General features: G+C 40.7%; 2 protein-coding genes across 2 annotated transcripts; both read right to left on the bottom strand.

The window, feature by feature from the left end:
* Window positions 1-1,858: 1,858 nt before the first annotated feature.
* Window positions 1,859-11,615, bottom strand: LOC131592322 (mitochondrial tRNA-specific 2-thiouridylase 1). Its single transcript, XM_058863744.1, has 11 exons — window positions 11,493-11,615; window positions 10,937-11,102; window positions 9,238-9,344; window positions 8,556-8,678; window positions 7,232-7,404; window positions 6,230-6,283; window positions 5,632-5,698; window positions 4,740-4,840; window positions 3,565-3,709; window positions 3,243-3,325; window positions 1,859-2,095 (listed from the first exon to the last, which is right to left on the bottom strand). Exons 1-11 carry the CDS (start codon window positions 11,578-11,580, stop codon window positions 1,949-1,951), a joined length of 1,254 nt encoding a protein of 417 aa, XP_058719727.1. The 5' UTR covers window positions 11,581-11,615; the 3' UTR covers window positions 1,859-1,948.
* A 539-nt stretch (window positions 11,616-12,154) lies between these two features.
* On the bottom strand, window positions 12,155-22,563 carry LOC131591798 (G2 and S phase-expressed protein 1-like). The gene is made up of 11 exons (XM_058862862.1): window positions 22,548-22,563; window positions 21,796-21,853; window positions 21,116-21,719; window positions 19,858-20,028; window positions 18,325-18,481; window positions 16,764-17,141; window positions 16,499-16,571; window positions 15,850-16,098; window positions 14,525-14,720; window positions 13,499-13,639; window positions 12,155-12,508 (listed from the first exon to the last, which is right to left on the bottom strand). The coding sequence occupies exons 1-11, from the start codon at window positions 22,555-22,557 to the stop codon at window positions 12,425-12,427; spliced, it is 2,121 nt and encodes a 706-aa protein (XP_058718845.1). The 5' UTR covers window positions 22,558-22,563; the 3' UTR covers window positions 12,155-12,424.
* Between the last annotated feature and the right edge of the window lie 1,803 nt (window positions 22,564-24,366).

Consider the following 24,366-nt stretch of genomic DNA (forward strand, 5'->3'; position numbering starts at 1 on the left):
GTCTCTCCTCCTGTGTTGCACTGAGAAGTGGGCACAGCCCAGGATTTTCCTGCTGTGCTGGTGTTCATCAGCCCTGCAGAACACAGCAGACTGGGAGGCAGAGGAAATCTCTACAGTACCTGCCACAGGGAAGAGGAGCACATGGGGCATCCTCCCTGCTCCCAAGGATGTGGCTGAACTTCCTGTTTCTGCTCTGATCAAATTTCATTGAAATAAAGAGAACTGGATGCACAGATGGATGAGCTGGCTCCCACCAAATCAGTGATACATACATCTTGAGTCTCCTTTCTCCCTAGGGACATTCTCAGAGAAAAGGAAAATTCACCATTTGTCTAGGAGTCCAACTTGAAGTTTTTGATGCAACCCAGATGTCCCATCTGCCAGTTAGAACTGCCACCAACACTGCTTGCAGACTACATCCAGCTCAGGCAACCCCAGAGACACAAACTCAGGAGCCCTGCAAGAATGCAAAGCACCAGAGGAATTTCTGTCATGAGCCCCCACAGCACTTCCAGAGAAATCCAGGACAGAGCAGTCAGATCACTTTTCTCTTGACGAATCTTCTTACTGGAAGTAAGTCTGCTGCTGCTTTTCACCACAGGGATGATATGCTGTAATTACAAGACTGGTATTTTCCTGGGAGCCTCCTCAAAAGATTGTGCTGTTGAATGGGAAATTCAACTGAATTATCAAAGTCCAGAGCAGGGCAGCCACACGAAAAAACTTAATTTCTCCAGGTAGGGTCTGTTGAAGGGGTATCTGTCCATGTATTTCCTTGTTTCTAGGACCTTAAGATTGCAGAATGAATTGGGAACTCTTTTGCATTGAAGAAGTTACTTTGTATGCTGCAAACCTACATAGAATGAGGAGTCCATTGACTTTTTGCATTCTTAAGTTTCTGTACCTGGTACTATGCCTGCAGTAAAAAGCAAGATATTTTAGAAAAGAAAAACCCCAAAAGTCAGTGCTCACCAGAACCCTCACATATTCAAAGAAGTGTAAGAATCCGGTACTAGTTCTCAAGAGAAAAAAAAAGAAAATCTCCCTTTTACTTCTACCCATTCAAGAACCAGATGAAATTTGAGTGACCAGGAAACAGATGACTGGCACAGTGTGGCACAGGGGAAAGAGGGCAGGCAGGACCTGAACTCTGACCAGTAAGTGTGTGTTTTCCCTGCTGCCGGGGCTGTCACCGGCCTGACCTGTACCATGGTCTGTGCCCAGCCCCAGTGAGAGTCTGGCTCCAAAAGGTGCTGCTTCTCAGGGGGCCCATGGCTGTGCTGACATGCCTGGGCAGCTTTATCCCTGCCCTGAGCAAACCCACGAGGGGCAATTCTTCCAATGGATTGGCTCAGTAAAAATCTAACACAAAAGGGCAAAACTCACAATTACGGATGTGCTAATTGCCACCATCTCCCGACAATGTTGCCCACGGCTGGGAGAGATGACCTTGATGCCCTGGTGCCTCCTGGTGCTGAAGCTGGGAATGGCACATCACTTCCCTGCATCACTGGTGCGTTTCATAAACTGCTGAACTTAAACATCATTCATTCCTCTTCCAGAGTTCAAAGCACAGACATACATTTAGTGTAAAATAACTATGTACTTTACTGGGGACAGGTACCTTTAAGTAAGGAAAAAAAAGCATTTTATTTATGCATAAGAGATAAATTTATTGTTTCAGACATGATTTTTGTATTAAAATTCTTGTATGTGTAACTACTATTACAGAACACTTCAGGACACCCCTTGATATGGATCAATATAAACAGCACCGTACAGTCCAACAAAATTGCACCAGACTGGCTTTAGTTTTAAACTCCTTCAGGGATAACAGTCAAGAGCTGGGACTCTCTGGTTAACTGGCCTTAAGAACCACATTTATTATAGTTTTTATTGTTCTCAGGCAGCAAATTCTCCGAAGTCCTTCAATAAACAGTCCCAAGTGTTATGTTGCTGGTTCTATTTTGTCAATCTCTTCCTTCTTTGGACTCTCCTCTCGGTTTTTGCCCTGTTGCAAGGTATACACGGATGGGCCCATCCTCAGGATCTTCCCACTGCCCAGGCACTCATCTCCCTTGTAGAACACAGCAAACTAGGAGATAAACACAGAGAGAGTGTCTTTTTAGCAGCTGCAAAAACCATGGTGAGAAACTTCAGGCTGTGCAAAACCTGCTGGACAGCAATTTATATCTGTTCTGTCTAAATTTTAAAACCTCAAAATGAAAAAAAAAAACCAAATTATAGAGGATTTGTAGGCTCACATGAGTGTAAATTTATAAACATGTTGGTGGAAATTTCATCATGAACTTCTACAAGGCTATCACAGCTCTTCAGTTACTGAGGTGGAATGGATTGTGCTGGAAAGTTTCCTTTCCAAAGGGGATGACATACATAACATCATCTGCATCTTCACTGGACCTTCCCCAGAAAACTGTGCCCAGCCTACGGTGGCACTTGTAAACACAGGAAGGTGACCAAAAACTATGGCAGCAGACCATCTGCAAGGAGGCAACTGGAGCTCCCTGATGTGCTCAGCAGGTTCCTGCAGGAGAGGGGAGCCCAGACCTCCTGCCTTGTCTCACTCCCTGGCACTACAGAGCCTGGTTATAGGCTCAGCAGCTCCTGGCACTCAGGAGCCTCTCCTGAGCTCTGTCTGGATTCCTCTCAGCTTCTCTCCACTACAAACAGTTCTCAGGTAATTTCCCTCCTGAGGTGTCCCACAGGCCCCCAAGTATGGGAAGGGTGGGTAGAACATATGCTGGGAGAAGGGATGCAGGGAATGCTTGAGAGCCAGTGTGCTGGAATGTGATGGAGTATCTTTATATTGGCAATGTTAAAAGGTATCCCCCTTTTAGGCACAGCACCTCTTCTCAGCTCTGTCCAGGACAACGGAATTCACCAGTCTCACTAAACAGGTTTGAACGCTAAACCCATATTAAGCAGGCAATTCCCAAATTAATGCCTTTTAAAATCTATTTCCTGCAAACAACAACAGCTTCCATTTCTGCATAAACATCTGATTACCAGAGATGCTTCCATGTATTTCTAAAATTTGTAAGCAAGTTTCTTAGACTATACAGATAACAACAGATCATTAGAACTAGAAACAATAGAGCTAACCATTCGCACATGCAAATAAATTAATCACTTTGCTCCAGCTAATGAAAAAGCTATTCTGTTTTGTTACCCAGATAAGGTAAAACACACTAATGGAAGGAAAACTACTTCTAATAACTTACCTGTCCAGGTGTGATAGCTCTTGCTGGCTTCACTAGTGTTACCCACACACTCCCATCTTGGTTTAGAGTCAGGACACAAGGCACTAGAGTGGAAAATGATCCAACACCTGACAGTTAGCCATTATATTCATATTAGAGAAGGCACTAAACAGATCTAAGGCTCAACAGATCTAAGGCAAGATACTACTGCACAGAATTGTTTTGTAAGATTGCAGAAACAGGAAGGCCAAGCCAAAACCTATCCACTATTACTGCAGAACTGCACAAACACACTACCAGAGTTTCACGAGAGTAAGACAAAAGAAAAACAAGGCTTGACTACCCAGTGCCATCTGGTGCCGAAATCTGAAATGACATTCCATCATCTTCTCTCTAACGAGCTCTGCCGGAGGTTCCTCTGCTATCCAATGCACTCGGTTTGTCCGCAGGAGGTCTCTGTACAGAGCAGGGTGATCTCCTGATGGTGCCTTAAAATACGTTTATTTACTGCTGATGTTTTTGCCAAAGAGCATGTAACTTGTAAAGTGAAGCATGGAATACTGAAGAAGCATCAAGCCATAGCAACATGAAGGCAGTATGAGCAAGAAAGCAAACACTTATTAGCACTTAAATTAGGCTAAAGAAAGCCTAAATGATTTGTCAGTCTTCTACTTTTCAGAGTCCTATCTCTCTTCTTTTAGGTTTTTCCCTCCATTTGCATTTCTGCCTTCTTCAGGCTGAGTTCAGAAATCTGACCTTCTTTATCCTACCTCCACAAGATGCTACCTCCCTCTTCTCCAACTTCCCAAATGAACACCTCCCCAGCAAAGGCATTCCCTTTGACAAACTCACTGCAGGACATAAAAGTTTTTTTTAGTGCTCCTGTCTGTTTCTTCTCATTGTCATTTGACTATGGTCCCCTGCACTGGCACATCAACAAGCAGCAGAACACCACATTATAATCACATCAGTATCCAGGAAGCCTAACAACTGCATTAACAGGAAGAAATATTATCAATGTCAGCAAGCTGCAGAACTCTGCATCCCCTCATATGATTAGCCATTAACACAACAATTAGCTATATTTATCATATGTATTCTGCCTCAGTTTTCAAAATTATAAAACTGTGTCACTGGCTCCTCGCTCTTTTACTAGAAAAACAAAGCAGCAATAAATCATAAACCAAGGTAATACACATTTTATAAACCACATCATAATAACTAAGGTAAAACTCTCATGCTTGAGAGTAGAAAATGAGAGCTCAGAGATTGGCGGATTCTTTTCAGTATTTGCTCTTTGCTCGGAAAAGCTCTATGCCAAAATCAAAAACAGTTTGGTGCTCATGAAAAGCCTGTTTGGAAAAGATGTTTCACATCTGCTAATGCTACACTAGTTGGTTCTTGTTTCCCCCAAGAAGAGAGCCAAGAATTCTGTGCAGGTTAGGCTCACATTCCATACTGCAGCAGTCACAAAATGCATGCATTAGTCATTTGCAAACCCAGTGTTAATTAACTCACCACAAAGACATCTCCAGTGCTGACATCTTTGTCTACAACAAACCAAGCATCCTTGAGGCCTGCCAGTCGAGCCCTCTGGCCTATTGTGAAGAGGAACCAACCTAAAGAAATATGGAATGATGCTAGCAACTTTTCATCTTTTCCTTTCAGAAGAACACATTAAAATCATTTGCCCAAAACTTTACTGCTAAACAAAGAATAACAAACCAAGCAGGTTTAGAGAAGAGGGCCAGCCACAAACTAAACTAACACATCTACTTGAAATTTCATCTGTACCTGAAATGCAAACTAAAGATTACAAATTAATCCATTTCAACTGTGGCATTCTTAAGTCTTATAAAAGACATACATTTACTTATTTCAGTTTCAATTTGTGTGGGTTATCTACCATTCAATCTCGCCAGTCTCCCTTACTTTTATGTACCAGTATAATAATCTATGATCATAAATTACTTGGGAGAGGAACTTTGTTCTGGCAGCTTGAACTGAGGATAGCAAAGGAAGAACACACAGAGAAAAGGAGAAGTTAAGGTGCCCATATTTGACGATATCCTGCTATGCATCACTGAGGTGCATTTTCTTCTGCAAACTTTAGGCCCTAAAGAATATGGAACTGAAGCACAGTCATTTTGAAGGAATTAAGTGAACAGGGGTCTCTTGGTATTAAAATAACAACTACTTAGTACCAACAGAGTAACCCTAAAACTTATTTACTTTCTTGCATTCCAGAAAAAACAACCATGAATTAGTTGTAGTTCAAGGCTCTACTATTGTATACAGCAAGTTTTCCATGGTTTAACAAACTGGATAAAACCTATGGACTCCTTTGGAATTTCCCAAAATACTGTTCATTTACCTAAAAGTAAGTTATTAAAGTGGGTTAGAGAATTACCTTTGTGTCTTCCCATCACCTGCTTATCTTCTATGGAAACAAAGTTACCTGGTTGAGGTTCCAAATACTAAAAAAGAGGAAGAGGTAAGTCACAAGACAGCCCAAGAACACCTCATAGTATATTTCCGATTCTGTCACTACAAACTCTTGAAGCTGAAAAATAACTCTTCAAGAAGCAAACTCTGCCCAAGCAGCTTACTGACTCCTCCTTGACGCTGCATTCAGAGTAAAGCAGAAAGGGCAGTCCCTATGAGCAGCAATTCTAGGCTTCACCTCCCCTATCTCCATGTATGTCAGAAGACAGCAGGATCCAGCAGCCTGTCCCTCTCACATACCAGCTATTTGTCAGAGCCTGGCAGGTACAGGAGTGCATGTTCACTTCTTTTGCTCCAGAAAATGAGTGACATCTGGAAGAGGGGCAAGATACTTCCTACAGGATGTGGAAGTCAGCTTCTAACTAGGCTTATGACTGCAAAGGGAGGTAGGACACTGATACTTACAGTGGGCCACAAGCTGCTAGAGATTTTTCTATAGACAGTGTTTTAAAAACTGAACATCAAAATGAAACAAAGATTGTCAGAGATTTAGTGTTGCTCACCTCAAGAAGGAATTTTTCGAAGTTTCTTTCACCAATGAAACAGACCCCCATACTCTGAAAAAGGAACATGGAATTGAATACACAAAAGCAGAGAAAAACATTTGAAATAATGTCTATTAATGATCTGTCCAAGATTTTTTTTTCTTCCTGTGTATCCCAAATTATCTTAGGCATTTCATAAGCAGATCCATAACATCTGCTGCAACATAGGTAAACTAATTTTATAGAGATTCAGTGAGAGCTGTAAGCATAGAATTAAGAGGGATAATAGGAAGTAGAACATCTGTTCAATAAATACATTGATCTTGGTGACTAGATTGTATGTATATTAAAAACAGTGTCTTTCATATTGAAGTACAAAAGCAACAAAATGATAGTGATGGTCCATCTCTTGAAAAAAAAACCACTTTCAGAACCAAATAGGCTTTTCTTTTCCTTCCAGTTACTGCTGACATTCTTCAAACACCCATTTACTGAGGCTGAATATAAGCATGAAAAGCAATCAAGGCAGCATCAGTAGCCACGACTGCCTGCATTACAGGTTTTAAGATCAACTCATGAAGTCTTAGTTCTCACAGAAACATAACTTTTTTTTTTTTTCTTTTTAAAAAGAGTAACTGGAAAAACAGAATGATCCAATTTTTAAAGACATACTGAGAACTAGTTTTAAGTGAGGAATCTCTTAAAAGTTATGGAGAATAAAGAACAAAGATTTTCCCCTTGCTGTGATAGAGGATGCTTTCTTTTAGGCTCATAGCATCCTACACATTCACCTTCATCTTAGTTCTTCTGAGATACAACAGCAGACAAAATACACAACTAACCACAAGCTCCTAAAAGTACTTTTAAGGAAGTAGCCAGCTATGAGAAATGCTTCCCAACCTATCATATTATTCTTTTCTATCAGAAACGGACAGGTTGTCACAGGTTGAAGTTCAGAAAGTTCAGTAAAGTTGTTTTACGGAGAAATATAAATCAAAATAGTGTTAAGTGTTACCATGCCTCTTTTTTCTTTAGCACATGATGAAGGTCATGTTCTGCCGCTATCTTCTTTACAAAACTTTTTGTTAAATCCCCTAAAGGGAAGATGGTTTTCCTCAAAGCTTCCTGTGAAATCTGACTTAGAAAGAAGGTCTGGTCCTTAAAGAGGTCAGCCCCTTGAAGGAGTTTCACAGCTGCAAAGTGAAACACATAAAACATCTCAACATAATTACTATTAATAGTTCAAATTGCTTTAGCATTTTATTTGACAATCAATGTTTCTGATTTATTATTTTCAAATGCATGTTAGATACAGTATTTTACATACTTTTCAAGATCTAACAAAAACACTTGGATATTTTCTCATCACTAAAAAGATCTAGAAGATTCTGGTTTCGTACTCTGCAGAATCTTACAAAGACTTACACTGCCTCATCTATATCAATACTGCATGTGTCACTGGCAAGGACATCGACCAGTACAAAAACAAAAAACAACTTTCACATTTCCCGTGAAGGAGAGAATGAAGATTCAAATACTTTGGCATATACTGTTCTTCAGAAAGATACTGTTTTGCCCTGAAATCACCCTACTAGAAATCAATTATTTGAGCAATCAGAGGAGTTATTACCAATGCTCAGAGACTAGTCTGACTTTTTTTTTTTAAATAGATTAGATCTTCTGATTATCCAGATGAAATAAAATTGGTCCAGTTTTGCAATCATGTTCTGCCCCCTCTCTTTTGAAGTTAATAGCTCTGCTGTTGTACAAACACTACTTATGTGTTCCTTGACTCAAACACTAACTACAGGCCAATAGTTCAGCCACAACTGGTGATACAAAATCTCAGTCACGGGGCAAGGAAGCCCATCACAAAACACAACTTCTGTAAATCAGAGCCTCTCACATGTATAGACCATAGGTCCAGCTGAGGCCATTGCAGCTTTCCAGAAGTAAAATTAAAACAAAGAAACAAATAAGTCCCTTTAAGTCCAGGGGTGGACAAATGGAAGCAGGGAATCTGTAATGTAAAATCATGACTGTGGCAGCTTTGCACAGGTTTAGTTTACAAGTTTCTTTCCCTTCAGGTATAGCCTGCTTCTCACCATATATGGGAGACATTCATCTGACTCATGAAACAAGAAAATGTAATGCTTGACAAGTCAGGGTCATTTTCAGTAATGTAAATACCTTGTTTAGTACAACCAACCATCTACAAAGGCTGGGGTTTAATTGGTAATCATTGTGTGTAAGGCCAAAAACATCCCTGATTCTGTGACACCAAATATAGTTTAAATTTCTCTTTCATACATAGGACAAAACATGAAATGAAGACACAACTTACTATTTCTAACTTCAAAACGGTTTCTGAAAAGCTTCTGTGGTCTTTTAGTATATTTCTGTTGAAACACTTCCTCATCCTCCAGTGAGGTCCTGGCATAATGCCCAGTAGCAATTGCATCTGCTCCTATTAAGGGAAGAAAAACCAAACATAACATAAAGGCACAAACTTGAAATCCACAGTTCCAAACACAACTGCAAACATACAGTAAGAAAAGCAGAAAGCAATGAAAGAAGAAAACCTATAGAGAAGTCTTATACTGCCAATAATTGTACTCCTGTTATTTAAATAATGCTAACTATTCACCAGCATGCCAGCACTTGTGCTTTTGTACTTTAAGGACCACCTAAGAATGTAAAACTTAACAGTCAGGTCAATGCACATCCCTGAAATAAATCTGTTCCTACATATGAGCAACCTAATCTAGTGTAAGACGTCCCTGCCCAGGGCAGGGGAGCTGGACCAGATGACCTTTAAAGGTCCCTCCCAACCTGAACCATCCCATGTTTTTTTATGTAAAAGCAATCCTAAAACAAAATTCTTTGCAATTATTGACACACTGCTACAGAGATATGAGTTAGGCATGCACGAGAACTCGTGTATTTCCCCACCTTTTAAAGAGTTTGTTTCCTTTAAGCATTTCCATGACACACACTCTGTACTGACACACTTGAAAATGCCTTACCAAGGTTATCCATAGCATAATGCAGGAAATAGTTGAATTTGATGTGCTTGTTACACAAAATATCAGGATTAGGTGTCCTTCCCAATTCATACTCTTTTAAGAGGTCACTGTAAAATAAAGACCCAAATGTCTATCAGAATCATTAACATACATAATACCATCAGAAACTGGACAATGCTTAAATATGAGAAGACACAGTCACTATAAACATTTTATGTTAGAAATAAAATACCCATTAGATTTTAATGTTCAAAAATCCAATGTTTGATAGTTTTTCTCCCAAGTGCACTGAGGTTTTACTTTTTTCCATCTGAAACAGAATCAATTGCTTTTTCCTTACCATGTGACACTACATTAAAAAACAGAAAATAAAGCAATATATCTCTTATTTTCTCTAATTCCTTTCTTAAAGTTCTGAATTCAACAACTCATATTAATAATTAAATCACCTGGGTCTACTCAGAGCTGCCTCCCTCTTGCTGGATCACACTGTACTCCTATGGTACCCTAGGAGTTCTATAAAGGAGTCACCAGAAAGCCACCCTCAATTCAGACCTTCTAGTAAAGCACAGAACCAGAGAGAGGACAATGAAACCTGTCTATCTCTGACAGAAAGAACTGAAACAGGCTTTGCACAAACCATGGGAAATACAAGACCTGGAAGAGTTCTCACGATAAAACGTGTTTTATGTGAATAACTCTTAAAAGAGAGAGATCCAGAGGAGTAAATTTAAGATCAGTGATAACAGTAAAGAAAAATGGATTCTGAAACAAACCGAAACACTTGTAAAAGAATGTTAGGAAACACTGTACTAATAAACCCCAAGAAGTTTTGTAGCGCTTACTCATTCTCTCAACACCAAAAGGGGAAAAATGAAGTGAACTTTCCTAGAAAAGAGATGTTTTGCAGTTTTCTTCACAGACTGTCCAAAAGTTTGGTGCTCAGCTTGATGTCATTTCAACATGCAGTACAAATAGCATGACCATATTATTCCTCAGTTTCATGTAAGGTAGTAACAACACTACTTAAAGGGGGATGATGAAGATCAGGGAACAATTTTTATGTACTTTTATGTTGTTACACCAATGTGCCCCTTCTTGACCTACCTTCCAAGAAAATCTCTCAGCTCTTCCTCTGTAGAGCTTCCCTTAAAGTGCAACAAATTAACAGAAAATCCAAGCACCCTCTTTAGAGAACAGCTTCAGATTTGTTGTAAGTGGAAAGAAGCAAGTCAAGATCACAATCATTTTGTGCTAAACTGGATTCAGCACACATTATATAAAATGCACTTTGTAAGTTACACAGATAGTAACAGTACCCCATTAAATATTTTTTTTTGAAGTTACAGTAAGGTTGGGCCAGTACATCAGTAGCTGAAGAAATAATCTGCAATAAAGCAATTTCTACACACTCACACAAGGAGAAATCTCCCACTAAAAAAACCGAACATATTAAAACTAAAATATAAATTCTAACCTTAAATACAAACGAGAGAAAAAAAATAATTCCTCAATATTTAACAGGCTTCAAGAATTTTTCTTAGCATTGGTAAAACTGCAATGAATTGCCCTTGCTCATTATCTCTCCATTCTTACTTTTCATATATAACATATATATTTTCATATATAACTTTTCATATATGTAACACAATAACATACTAGTATACTTTAAGACCAGCTATCATAAAAGTGTTTTTACCTGAATACTTCATTCCAGTACTCCTTCACGTAGGAAACCTGGTGAAACGGGATATCAAGCTTCTGGCACACCCGATAAGCATCTTCACAATCTCTGTCAATGGAGCAAGCTCCCTGTTCATCCAGAGGGTCCCAGTTCTTCATAAACACACCTGTCACCTGATAGCCTATGAAATGAAGGCAAGAATGACTCAGAAATTCTTACAGCCTGGACACAAACCCTGTTTCTCAAGACTGCCTTTAGTTACTGCACGATACCGAAGATGTGAGCAGTCCTGTGCCACGCTTTACAGCGTGCATAGCTATGCTTTTTCTCTAGCTAACAGCTAACCCAAGCTCTTCTAGCAACCTAACGCGACGCCAAGTCACATCCCCCGCCCTGTCCGGCGGACCCCGCGGGGCCCGGCTCTCCGCGCTGCCGGGCCCGGCTCCAGCGGCCCGAGGGGGCGGCCAAGAGCGGGGGAGGCGCCGGCCGGACCCGGCTGCGCGGGGACCGAGCGGGGACCGGGCAGGGCCCCGCTGCCCTCGCTCCCTCCGTCCCGGCCCCAGCCCCGCACCTCGGCGGCGCAGCAGCAGCGCTGCCACGGCGCTGTCCACGCCGCCGGACACGGCGCAGGCCACGCGGCGTCCCTGGGCCGCCAGCATCGCCCCGCCGCCGCTTCCGCCCGCGCCTGCGCGCCGGCGCCCGCCGAACCGAGCGGAGCGCGCCGGGAAGGGACAGAGGAGGCCTCTGGCCCTCATCAGCCCACCCAAAACCCTCACAACACGCTCGGCCCGACCCCTCCCACTGCCCCTGAGCCACCGGACACGGCCCCGCGAGTTACATAAAGGAAAACCCGGAAGAAAACGTCTACCTTAGATTGCTTCATGTCCCTTACGCCTGAATAAGCTAAAGGTTCTCCCAGCTGGGGGCAGCTACGACTAAACCATCCGGCAGTAACCAAGCTGTTATCTCCTCCTTTGCAACACAGAAATTCAGGTGGTGCTGTTGGATTTGTTCTACTGGCATTCAATACTAACATGTTTCTTTCCAAACTTGCTACGCCACCCTGAAGTCTGCTAGTTTTTACCTACATATTAACATTTGTTAGTGAAACACTAGAAAAGTCTACCCAAAGCAGGCAATAAAAAGTTGCCATTTTGGATAGGTTTAGCAAACAATTCATTTATTTTAAAATAAAACTTCGTTGTACATAAAGGAAAGGAATCAATTGACAATCGGTAGAAAGTAAGGAGGCAGGTTTCCAATTCATGAACTGGAATTCCAAATTTTTTGCCTTAGTGCAACATAGTTTAAATACATCCGTTGCAGTACATCCATGAACAAAACCATTATCACTCTCTGACTGTATCAAGACTGTTAGAATTCTGTTTTGTTAATGCAGGTCCAGACAATCTACAGCCATCTTCAAAAAATTATGAGTGAGGAATAACACCAAAAACACTTCAAAGATCACAGTTGCTAAGAATTCTTCATTTCAGTTCAAATTCAGAACTTGAGTAGAGGGGAATCCAGATTTTCTTTGTTTACATCAGGGCTCAGAGTGATAAGAGGAGAACTCAAATCAATTAGCTGAAAGAAAAACAGCAAAATTTAGCTAGTGTAGTCAACTGTTGTGCATTAGCTACTAGCAGCTATAATCTCTATTATTCTCAATTATGTTTCATGTTTAGGGTTCCTATTAGTATCTAGAAGACAAATACAAGCAGCATACTCAAGCTTTTGGGTTCAGGTTTTTTAAAAATATGCTCATTCTTCAACAAGCACAAGCTTCTCACAAGGTAGTTATTGCCCGTACTTACCTTAAAGACCTAAATGCCTTTTCCAAGTTTCATTACTATGCATATTCTAGTACCAGTGCCATCCACACAGGACACAGCACTTCTGAACTCCTCTGAACATGCCCCCCTAAGTCAGAGTTCTGCAGTACTCCTCTTTTGACAACATTTGAGGGTCTGATACTCAGTTGAGCCCAACTACACGTTTTGTCAAAGGCTGCATGCTCATAGTTACCAGCATTCATCTGACAATGATCTAAAGGCATCTTATCTTCAAGCCACTAGTGTATAAAAAACACTTGCCCAGAAATGCTTGTAAAATTTAAAGCAGATTCCAACAGCACAAATCTTCTAGCTAAGGAGAGGATTAGGAGAGAGGAGCTAAACAGGAGGCATCCTTTCTTTTTTGACCAAAATGAGTTGCTGCCAACAACTGAAAATGCAAGAAAGGTGAAACAAGAATAAGCATGCCAACTTTACTGAAGACAGCATTCACTTCCTGCTTCAGAAGAGGCTTATTCTGTAACAACTGCTTTAAGTACTGTTCCTTCTCCCTCCTCCTCCTTTTCCTATCTACAGATTGCTCACTGAGCTCTAGTTCAAAACACATTGTTTTTAAACATAGCATTCTCTTAAGAGCTCTTAATTATGTATATCATATTGAGCTAATATTAAATAATTCCTACAGTACTGTGGAACTGCTTTGCAGACAAAGGAACTGCTCTGCAGCCAGTTGACATTTTTCTGCTAACAACTTGCACCAGATGATTTGAATAAAACTTACCTTTATCTGCCCAGACAACACAGTCTTTGGAGAAGTAATCTTACTCATTTCAGGAGTATTGGAAAGGTCAATCAAAGGTCTACTTCCACATTCAGAAGTGTGTGGGAGAGATTTGTCTTCTCCAATATCTAGCAGTAAAGCCTTAAAAAAAAAAATCCATTTTTCTCCCCTGTTTACCAAGTTTCCTTCATATACATTGAGGTAATCAATTTAGCTTATACAGCTGTAATAATCACAGATCAGGGTTAATTTACAACTTGGTATTTTTCATGCAGGATTCATTGCACACCGTATAAAAACCTCAGCTCCTACTCTGCCAGTGGGTAGAGGGAAAATATGGTAAGAAAACAAAAGAGATCCCTTGGGGCATAAAACAATTTTTCACTTGAAAGTAGAGTTAAATTTAAATCAGAACATAGTAACCCTCTTAATACTTAAATTAAAATTAAATTAAACTACAATTATTGTGCAATGTTATTTAGCAATATAAACTACAGCTTCACACTCTGGTGATGGGTCTGGAGGGGAAGCCTTATGAGGTGCAGCTGAGGGCACTTGGTCTGTTCAACCTGGAGAAGACGAGGGGAGACCTTATTGTGGTGTTGAACATCCTCACAAGGGGAAGCAGAGGGGCAGGTACCAATCTCTTCATTCTCATGAAGAGTGACAGGAAACATCATGAAGTTGAGTTGGGGGAAGGTTTAGCTGGATAGCAGGAAAAGGTTTTTCACTCAGAGGGTGGTTGGGCACTGGAACAGGCTCCGCTGTGTGAACTGGCCACAGTACCAGCCTGACAGAGTTCAAGAAGTGTTTAGTGTGATTCCTCGAGTGCCCTGTGCAGGACTGGGAGCTGGACTTGATGATTCAGATGGGTCCCTTCCAACACAGAATATTCTATTATTTCATTATTCTAACACATTCTAACTTCACGTATACCAAAGTGGTTTCCCTACTTATCCCTCACCTTGAAATAATTCAAGCAGTTTACCTAGCAGTTTTGTAGGAAAATATACTGTCATTTCTTACCTCAGGTTGTTTCTCTTCAGCCAGCTGATTTTGTACTTCAGACAGCTCATTTTGTACTTCCACCTCTTTTAATGCATTTTCTACTCCTTCTGTAGCAGTTTTCTCTGGCGAGAAGCTAAGTACAAGAGGTTGCACAGGTGGAGATGTATCATCTTCTGAAGATGTCTGTGTCTTACTCTCTTGTTTCTGTTTAGAACTAGGGTAAAGAGCATCAGCGATAATTGAGTTCTTTAATCAGCATTAACTACTAAAGACAGACAAGCCAATTTCTGACCTCATTTTCTACTTTTTAACCCCAAGCTTTAATGACCAAAAGGCTTCCCATATTTTTATCCAAATAAATGCTAGTTACCCACAAAATACAAAATATTTCATTGTGCCAGAAGTATAGCCTACCCATGCAAAAAAAAAAGAAGGGACAATGAAGAATTTAATCTTACTTGATATTTCCATCCAGCCTAAACTTCACACAAGGTATTCTAGTTGTTTTTTTTTTAAACTTGGAATAGCTAGCAAAGATGTATTGATTTTGTGTTATCACTGAGCAACCCACTTCAGTCCCTGTTGAAAGGAAGTACCAACACTGGCTGGAGGACCAGAGGCTGTAATTAGTATGTGGTTAGTATGATAAAGTCATTGTAGACAGAATAATTGTTTCCCAGAGAGAAAAGACTATTTGAGACCTTTAGCCTAAGTAACATGACAGTTTTCTAGCCATGAATCATTCCTACTTAATACAGTTCCTCTCCACCAGCCACAAAACAAGCCTGCATACATATATATGGCCCTTGACAGAAGATGCTGGGCAGACATGAAGAAGGCAACACTACTTTCACAGAAAAAAACCAGAATTGAAACATAAGTAAAGCTGCTCAGAAAATAAAGTTCAAGTTAACCAAATCCTTGGCTTATTGGCTGATGCTTTAAAAAGTGTAATTTTACAGACCATTTGCAACAATATAAAACAAAAGTCCAAATAATATGCATTTTAATCAGCTATTTCCCTTCATCAGAAGGCAATAGCAAAATACCACCAGAGCATCAGACACAAGTCTTAAATTTTTCCCTTGCTCAAGAAATACAAATAATTTCCTATTAAAGCTATAATTCTTTCCTGTTAGATATTGACTCACCTCAATGCGGCTTATAGCATTTTACCAGTCACAAGTTATACATTTTTATTAGGTGTATACAGCTTTTCTAAGCTCAAATGCTTTATTCTAATGTTTAGCTGAGGCCCTTGAAACCCAAGAGTCATCACTAGAATTCACTCAGAGGCAGTCTGCCTACAGTACTCATTTCATATATGAAGATTTCTGTCTTACCCAGCTGTAAAAGTCTTTTTGGTAGAAAAGCTGAAGCTTTGCCGAAGAGATGCAGCATGTGGAGAAAATGCCATTCTTGGTAGAGTTTTAGGAGTTACTGCTGGGAGCCCTGAGATCCGACGGACAGGTGTAGGTAGGCCAGACCGTTTCACACTGGCAGGAGTCATGGCAGCAGACTTCTCAGGAAAACAAAAACTCTGGAAGACCTTATTTTCTGAGGCTTTCATAGGAGTGCTGACTGCCATGGCACTAGAAGAGGAACACACCTCAGACAAAACCTTCTAGAAACTGTTTGAATAACACTATTCTACCAAATGATAGAAATCCATTTCCCCCTCTGGTCAGTAAGGGAACAGTAGCCACCTCAAAGTTGATAATAACAAGCATAGTAAGGGCTTTACTTGATAAGAATTCTTGTATGAACTATTTTAGTCTATTTAGCCCTGCAAAGAAACCTCTTCTGAATAGAGCTGGAGGGGTTCTTTGGGTTTTGATTTTAATCAGTTCCAATAGGCATCAACATATCTAACTTGGCAAGTCTCAAGGGACTAGACAATTAGAAGTTACTTTTAAAAGAATGTTGCAACACCCAACCATGTTGCAGGCTAAGAAGGATGCTCAGTGCATTCAATTTTCAGTGAAGCCCTACCTTCCAGGTGTGCCACAAAATGTTAATCCAAGAGAAGGTGTTGCTTTTGGTGCCGATTTGTTTGGTGTTGCATCTAAAGAGAAAAGTTTTGTTAATTGCTATCAGATTCATATTTATTTCCTTTATAGCAGTTATCTTTCAGTTAAATACTAATTCCTTCCCAAAGGTGGACAGAAGTGTAATGAAACAAATAACAAGCCTTCAAGGGTAACATTTGCTTTTAATAACCAAAGTAGAAGACAGGTCATACAAAGTATGTGCTTACCTTGAATCTTCACAGGACCCTTAGTTTGACTTGTGGAAACAGACAAAACTCTAGCCTTGGGCTTTGGACACAGGCTTCTTTTTGCTGAGCTCCCATCTTTATTCTGCTGACATAGCTGCTGCAGACTGGAAACAGAGCTTGGTCTCCAAGTTCCACTGCCCACAGTCTCAGATGATGTTGCAGAAGCTGAAGATTTAGCCAGGCATATAGCACTAGGTATTTTGGGAGTACTAGCTGATCTCACTTGTTTCCTGGATTTCTCAGTATTGGCAGCCTGCAGAGATGACACTGTGGTAGGTCTGACAAGGGCCAACCTGCTTGTACTAGATGGAAGCTTAGAGCCACTCACACTAGCTTTTGACGACATGCTTGATTTTCCTGAAATAGAAAGTTGTACTTCTGAAGTTTTTGACTAAGAAGAATAATTATACTAACCCAGGAAAGAAAAATAGCAATTTACAGCATTTAAATTTAGGTTCAAACAATTAGAGTTTAAGGAGAATATATATGACTGCTGAAAATTTAGTCCTCAAATTCTTCGGCAATTTTACTTTATAGTCTTCTCACCAAATTCCTGAATTACTGCAATCGAGTGAAAGAATATTCTTCAAGGAATGCCCGAACAGCTTGCAGATTCAAATTACTTCCAGCACTTACTCCCAGCAGAGCTGGCCCTGTTCCCTTAAGCAGCCTTTCAAGCAAGTAATAAGTAGAGTTACACTGATTAACACCATAAGCTTAACTACCACACAAGCATTTTCCCCAGATTTCTGTAAAGTTCTTACTTTTAGTCTGTAGGTTACTTTCATTAACAGGATGAATCTTGATTAGACAGTTCTATTGCATAAAATAGTTCTTAATAAGCTTTTAATAGTATGTTATTAATCTCCCAGAAACAAGGTGCAAAATAAAAACTTGCTCAAAATTGGTATTTTCATCAATGTAGAACAGTAGTCCTTACACCTGTCAGTACTTTCAGGAGACTATTTTTCCTGATCCTTTGAGGCTTACTGAAATGGATAAATTGATGGTCTCAGTACAGTACAACTACAATTCTTGGCTATGTTATCTCCCTAAAGGTGTTTTTCCCATCTGCTTGAGTAAAGCTTATCATTTATCTAGGCTCAGAGAAAGGTGGAATAATGCCTTCCACCTTCCTTTCAAATTTCAGTTGTTTTGGTGTTTTGCTTTTTCTTTTAATTCAGTCAGACAAGCTTAGAGCATTCAGAAGCTCATGTTCTTTGCTATAATAGACGAGATAATGCATAAAGGGAACATAATTCCTGGGGCATTGCTTCCTTCCTAGCTGTGTCAGATGCTCACGTGTAGGCATCAGGTTTGTATCAGTCTAGTCAATATACAAATTATGTATGTCTAACATTTATCTTTAGTCCACAGGGATTTACTGGGATAGCCTAGAAAAGTTTATTCTCCAAATAAAACATTTCATAGTGCTTGAATGTACTGAACACCATTAAAACATTTCCAAATCCAAAGTCCAGAAAATGCTTAGCTATTTAAAAATTGAATCATGGCACAAATCTGCAATAAGAGTGATTACCTTTTATGCCTATAGGAGAAATGGGTAAACTTGAATTAAGACTTGAGTTCATGCTGGAAACTGATGATGAAGATGATGATGATGAAGAAGTAGTCTTTCTTGTGAGACCACTGGCAACACCAGGACGTTTCAGATATATCATCTTATTTAAGCCAGGCTGAATCAAAAGCAAAAAAATGTCCAATTTAACACATTATATTGCCATTATTTGTCTCAGTATTATAACTTATTACTTGTGAATTTTAGAGGAGCTTCTTAACTCATTAAATGTAAGATCACATTTTAAAAAGTGAATTTTCTTAGAGACAGATCATTGTATCTAGATTATTATACAGAACTGGAACATCAGATCTAGGAGGCAAACAGTTATTTTTATTCCAGCCACAAATCTGAGTGTGGATTTAAAGGAATTAAAGGATAAAAAAAAGCCAGCCCAGGCACCAGTATATGCTGGGCACCAACCAGCTGGAAAGCAGCTTTGTAGGCCAGGCCCTTGGAGTGCTGGTGGACAAGCTGAACATGAGTCTGCAACACACCCTTGCAGCAAAGAATGCTGATAGTATCCTGGGCTGCACAAGGAGGAGCATTGGCAGCAAGTGAATGGAGGTGATCCTGCTCTCTGCTCAGCCCTGAGAGCCCACACCTGAAGATCTCCATACAGTTCCAGGTCCCCAAGTATGAGAGTGATTTGGAGCTACTGGAAAGAGTCCAGCAAAGGACTCCTAAATGATTAAGGGACTGGAGCATCTCCCACCTAAGGAAAGGCTGAAAGCTGGGATTTCTCAGCCTAGAGAAGATAAGGCTCAAGGTGGATCTCATCAATACAAAGAAATATCTGAAAGGACAGCAGCCAGCGGTGCCCAGTGACAGGACTAGAGGCAATGGGCAGAGTAAAACACAGGAGGTTCTACTTCTGAACACCAGGGAACACTTTTCTTACTTCAGAGGCGACTGATCACTGGTACCGGCTGCCCTATGAGGTTGACAAGACTTCATCCTTGGAGATACTCAAATGCTGTCTGGCCATGGGCCTGGGCAAATGACTCCATGTGGTCCTGCTTCAGCAGGGCATTGGACCAGGTGACCTCAAGGGGTCCCTTCCAACCTTAACAATTCTGTGATTCAGTGAAGTGACACCCAGCATTAAAATATGCATTTAAAGCTTTAAAGCAACTGACAGCTGTAGGTATACTACCTTAATGTAAGTTATGGCAACATTTTCATATGGTGTAGTTAACTACACATCAAAAACTTTCTTACAGGAAACTGCTCATCACTTACCTGCAACTAGTGCTTTAAAAACAAAGGCATGCTTGTTAATCCAACACATTTGTAGTTGCTCTTAAGTATGTTCATGTGTTACAGACTTAAGAGCACATATTCAAGAATGGTAAATATAAAACATTGATTACTTTTCCTTAAAATCATTTTATGCAACAGCCTTAAATCAAATTAGAAAGTAAACTATTATTAATTTCTTTTCATCAGAAGTACTACAGAAGTTCTTTCCATACTAAGGAGGTTTGCCATTACCTTACTTGGTGCAGGAAGGGCTTTTGTGTCTTGCACTGAAGAACTGCTACTGAAAGAAGATGGAATGGCATCTAAAGCAATATTAGATTTATCAGAAATTACTTCTTCAGATGATCCCATGCTGTTCAAGTCTCCTTTTGTAGAAATACTAGTATTTTTTCCTCGTTTGAGCTGCAAATTTCAATGCAACATTTTAAAAGTTACTACTGCTTCTAGAAATCACTATAAAGCTTTTTACACACATTGATTCTGTCCAGAAACAGAGACAACAGTGAAGAAGCCTCCAAATCCAGTGAAGTCTTCAGACAAATAGAGCTTGAAGTAAGCCTAGTGAGTGTATTTGCCAAGTACTAGGACATGCCTGAACCCAGATACTGGACAGCAACTTAAGGCCAGTTCTGCAACAATTCATCAGTACAAATCATATAATCATATTCACCTACGAAGTGTTCCATACTGTAACAGCTGTATCTTACAACTATATTGGACTCTCCATTTTTTATTCTTCTACTTTGCTTTGGCTTCCAAAAGGTGAAACATAACATTAGTAGACAGCATAATGCAAATTGCCCAGACAGTGGAGTATAACTTGTCTAGTTAAAGCGTTTAAGATAATGTCTTTTCTTATAGCACACAAAATCAAGAAATTTATACTACAAAGGAAAATCAGAGTCCTGTAATTCCTATAGATGATGGTTCTTAAGAAGCCCCTACCACATCTTCAGTAAAACCTCTAATACATACTAGAGCTTGAGCTATAAAGTCTAGACCAATAAAATCCAAAAGATACCGTACCTAAAGACTGGGATTTGTGCTCACAAGGTCACTAACACAACTGTTTCCTTGCTATCGCGGAATACATTTCAATTGACAAAGATTAATAGTAAATAAAACCACTTTTACACATTAAGTGTAAAATTACACATTAAGTGTAACAGTGCAGTAATTTTACCAGCAACACAGCCGTGTCAGAAACCAGTTAGAAGCCAAGAATGACAGTATTCACAAAACCAGAATACAATAGAAAAGAAATGTACTTGCACATGCTCTACATTGTCATAATAGACAAAGTAATTGGTTACTATACCATAGTACCTGCCCTCATTTTTTTTTCTGTATGTTTTCTAAGGATCATATGAGGTAAAGAAGTATCAGAAGATTAAAGTTAGCTTTTAAAAATAAAAGACTGCAGACAGATTAAATATTCCTAAAACACAGACTTTACTTGAAGAAAATGTTGCCCAGAACTTGACTTTACCTTGTCAATTGTCAACAAATTGATTTTTCCAAAAGCAGATGACGGTTTTGCCACTGGCAGTTTGCCTATAGCCTTTGTATTCGTTTCCTTAGTTTTCTGCTCCTCTGTCAGGGGCAAACTGGCATTTTCCATAGGAGACACACAAATTTGAACAAGGCTTCTTTTAGGAGAAGCAGGAAGAGCATGTACCTTGCCATCTGATACAAGTCTCTGTGATGCCTTCTGAAAACAAGGTGGCAGCTGACATGCTGGACTATCCTGCACACAGAAAGTCTCCCGTTTAACAGCCCTGGGACTAATTTCTATATTTTTGTTTCTCAGTATCTTCAGCTTTGAGTTTGAGTCCTCTACAAATGTTTCTACAATCTTGTTTTCCTGTTCTTCTGATTGGCTTATTTTGGTCTCCTTGTTCTTGTTTCCAGTCTCTATTTGCAGTGCCAACAAATGAGCTTCTTTGAAAATTTCCACAAATTTCTCTCCTTGAAGTGGGCTCCACATGAGTTTATCATCACAAGCAGACACACACTTTTTTGCTTCAATACTGGCAGCAATACATCTTTCTTTGTGTCCCATAGGTCCAATAAAAACTTCATCTTCATTTCCACTACAAAGAAAAATAATTTATCCCAACACCTTACATATGTCCATTTTGAAGGGTCTACAGTATTTACATAACTTACCTTGTTGAAGAGAGTGAAAGGTCAAAATCAAACTTTTCATCAGTCAGAAGAGGAAAGTCTGAAACCATAAAAAGGATTTTGTCACAACATGGATTTGCAATGAAAATGATTGCATTATGCTTTGACAATCTGGTGAGCGATGTCAGCTGGCAAAGAAAGCTTTAGCTACCAAGTTTAAAATATTAAACTTAGGAAAACGTATTCTAGGTCCAAGAAATTTAAGGTACAATTATGAAAATGATCATAATTATGAGATCCCAAATATTGTGAAACAAACAGCTTAACGGTAACTTTTAAGAAGCTGTAACAGCAACATAGAATGCAGCTCATCAGCAGCCTTCAATCAAAATAAGTGAGAACATGTAATCTAGAGCTATGTGACGTGTTCATCCCATTCATCAGTTCTTTTCTTGTTCAGGCTACCACAGAACAGTAGCAGGAGCCAGTGAGAAAGATTACTTTCCTTGTTAGTTAATATAAGCATTAAATAAATCAGCTGATGGATAAGGGAGGAGCTCAGATTAGATATATAGAAGAGAGGTTGATGACATCAGTCACTATTACACAAGCCTTAGCACCACACTCCACAAGCTCCTCAGGAGGCTTCTGAGACTGACAACAACAGCCCATCAAAGGAAGTGAGTAAACAGAACATGATGTAAGGCAGACAGAGGATGTCCACTGATCTAAGCTGTCCTAACCCGTAACGGGATATACCACATAGAGAATAACTCAGTATGTTCTCCACCTACCATTGCTCATGCAAATATCCAGGTTTTTTTCAGTCAAATGACTCAGGCTATCTGCTGACATTTCATTTTTTTCCTCCATAGTATCTGGAATATATAGAAGTAGACATGCAAGAGGTTTAAAAAAAAACCAAACAAAATCGAACAGCAACAGGGTCACAGACTTTGATGATACCGCTGAATTAGTGAGGAGGTAAACATTCCATTTGAAGACTCTCACATTTAGGGACTGCCACACAGAATCACAGAACACTTAGGGTTGGAAGGGACGTCTGGCGACCATCCAGTCCAACCCCGTATCAAGGCAGGGTCACCTGGAGCAGGTTACACAGGAACGCCTCCGGGTGGGCTAGAAATATCTCCAGAGAGGGAGACTTCATGACCTCCCTGGGCAGCCTATTCCGGTGTTCTGCCACGCTCGGTGTAAAGTTCCTACTCACGCTGAAACGAAACTTCTAGTGGTTTAGTTTAACTTAGTATTACTACTCGTTCTGCCGCTGGGCACCACCGAAAAAGTGGTTTATAGGATGCCACACAGCTCACCATCCCGCCGACCGCCCAGCACCCCACCTCAGGCGAGCTCGTACAGGTTCTCCCACCTTCCCCGACCGTAAGGGGAAACGGGGAAAGGCCTGCGGGCACACGCTGGAGCTCTGGGGAAGGGCCCGAGCCGGGCCCACCGCCCCCGTCCCCCCGCGCCCACCGCTCGCCCCTCACCGCCACCGCGCACGAGCCGCGCCGCGCACCCGCCCGGACTCGGAAAGCGCGCCCCACTCACGTGGCGCACCCCGCGCGCCCTCATTGGCAGGTTCGAAGGATACACGGGCGCTTCCGGTGCATTCTGGGATTTGTAGTTAGCAGGGCCCCAACGGCTGCTGGGCTGCCCGGGCCGTACTGCCCCGCTCTGTCCTGTCCTCGGGCTGTGGCGCGTCGCTCACTCCGATCGTCCTTACGTAGTCCGGCTTGCCTGGCCGGCCTTGGCAGCCGCGGTGGTGGCAGTAGCGCAAGGGAAAGCCTCAGCAGGGTGTGGGCGTTGTAGCCTTGAGGCTGTGCCGATGTGCGCCACGAGTCCAGGCACAGCCGCCGTGCTGGCTGCGGTGGGGACTGCGTGCTGATTCCTTCGGTTTCCGTGACATCTTTGCTGGATATCGTTGTCGTAGTAGCTTCACTTTAAATGTGAAGCTACACGGAGGTTCAGCTTGGACATAAGAAGAATTTAATCACAGAGAGCATGATTAGACATTGGAATGGGCTGCCCAGGGAGGTGGCGGAGTCATCGTCCTGGAGGTGTTCAAGGGAAGACTGCGTGTGGCGCTCAGTGCCTCGGTCTAGTCTAGTGGTCAAGGTGGTGTTCAGTCAAAGGCTGGACACAAAGGTCTTTTTCAGCCTAATAGATGCTGTGATTTTGTGAAGGGGATATATATCTAATCCTCAGGTGGCATACGGAATAGTAAGATCCGTGGGTGTCGGTTCCAGCTACAGACTATTATTATTAGTCCCATTAAGGCAGCCTGTTAGAATAGTTTTAAAAGTAGAACCGTGTTCGTAAAAAACACTAGGAAAACGCCACTCTTCACATTTCTTCTAACATTTAATGCTGTGCAGTGCTTAGGGTTTTCTCTTTATGGATGCATGGCATGAGAAAATGTGTCCAGTTATGTATTTTGGGATGACTAAATCAATCAGCTGGAATTTATCAGCGGAATGAGAATAGTTAATCATAACCTGCAGATTTTCATATAGATAAGATACTCTCTAATTCTTTCTCCAGTCGACCATTTGTAATTTTTTACCTTTCATGGAGCCCCACAAGCAGTATGTA

This window comes from Poecile atricapillus, chromosome W, assembly GCF_030490865.1.
Source record: "Poecile atricapillus isolate bPoeAtr1 chromosome W, bPoeAtr1.hap1, whole genome shotgun sequence".
NCBI classification, from domain to species: Eukaryota; Metazoa; Chordata; class Aves; order Passeriformes; family Paridae; genus Poecile; species Poecile atricapillus.

Coding starts and splice junctions, on each gene's coding strand:
- LOC131592322 (XM_058863744.1), bottom strand. CDS start 11,580: ATGCTGGCGGCCCAGGGACGCCGCGTGGCCTGCGCCGTGTCCGGCGGC. Junction 11,103..11,492: donor GCTGCTGCTGCGCCGCCGAG/GTGCGGGGCTGG, acceptor TTCATTTCATAG/GCTATCAGGTGACAGGTGTG. Junction 9,345..10,936: donor TACTGGAATGAAGTATTCAG/GTAAAAACACTT, acceptor TTTATTTTACAG/TGACCTCTTAAAAGAGTATG.
- LOC131591798 (XM_058862862.1), bottom strand. Junction 21,720..21,795: donor CTTTCACTCTCTTCAACAAG/GTAAGTTATGTA, acceptor TTTTCTTTGTAG/TGGAAATGAAGATGAAGTTT. Junction 12,509..13,498: donor TGTTGTCTGGGCAGATAAAG/GTAAGTTTTATT, acceptor TTTTTCTTTCAG/CTAATTGATTTGAGTTCTCC.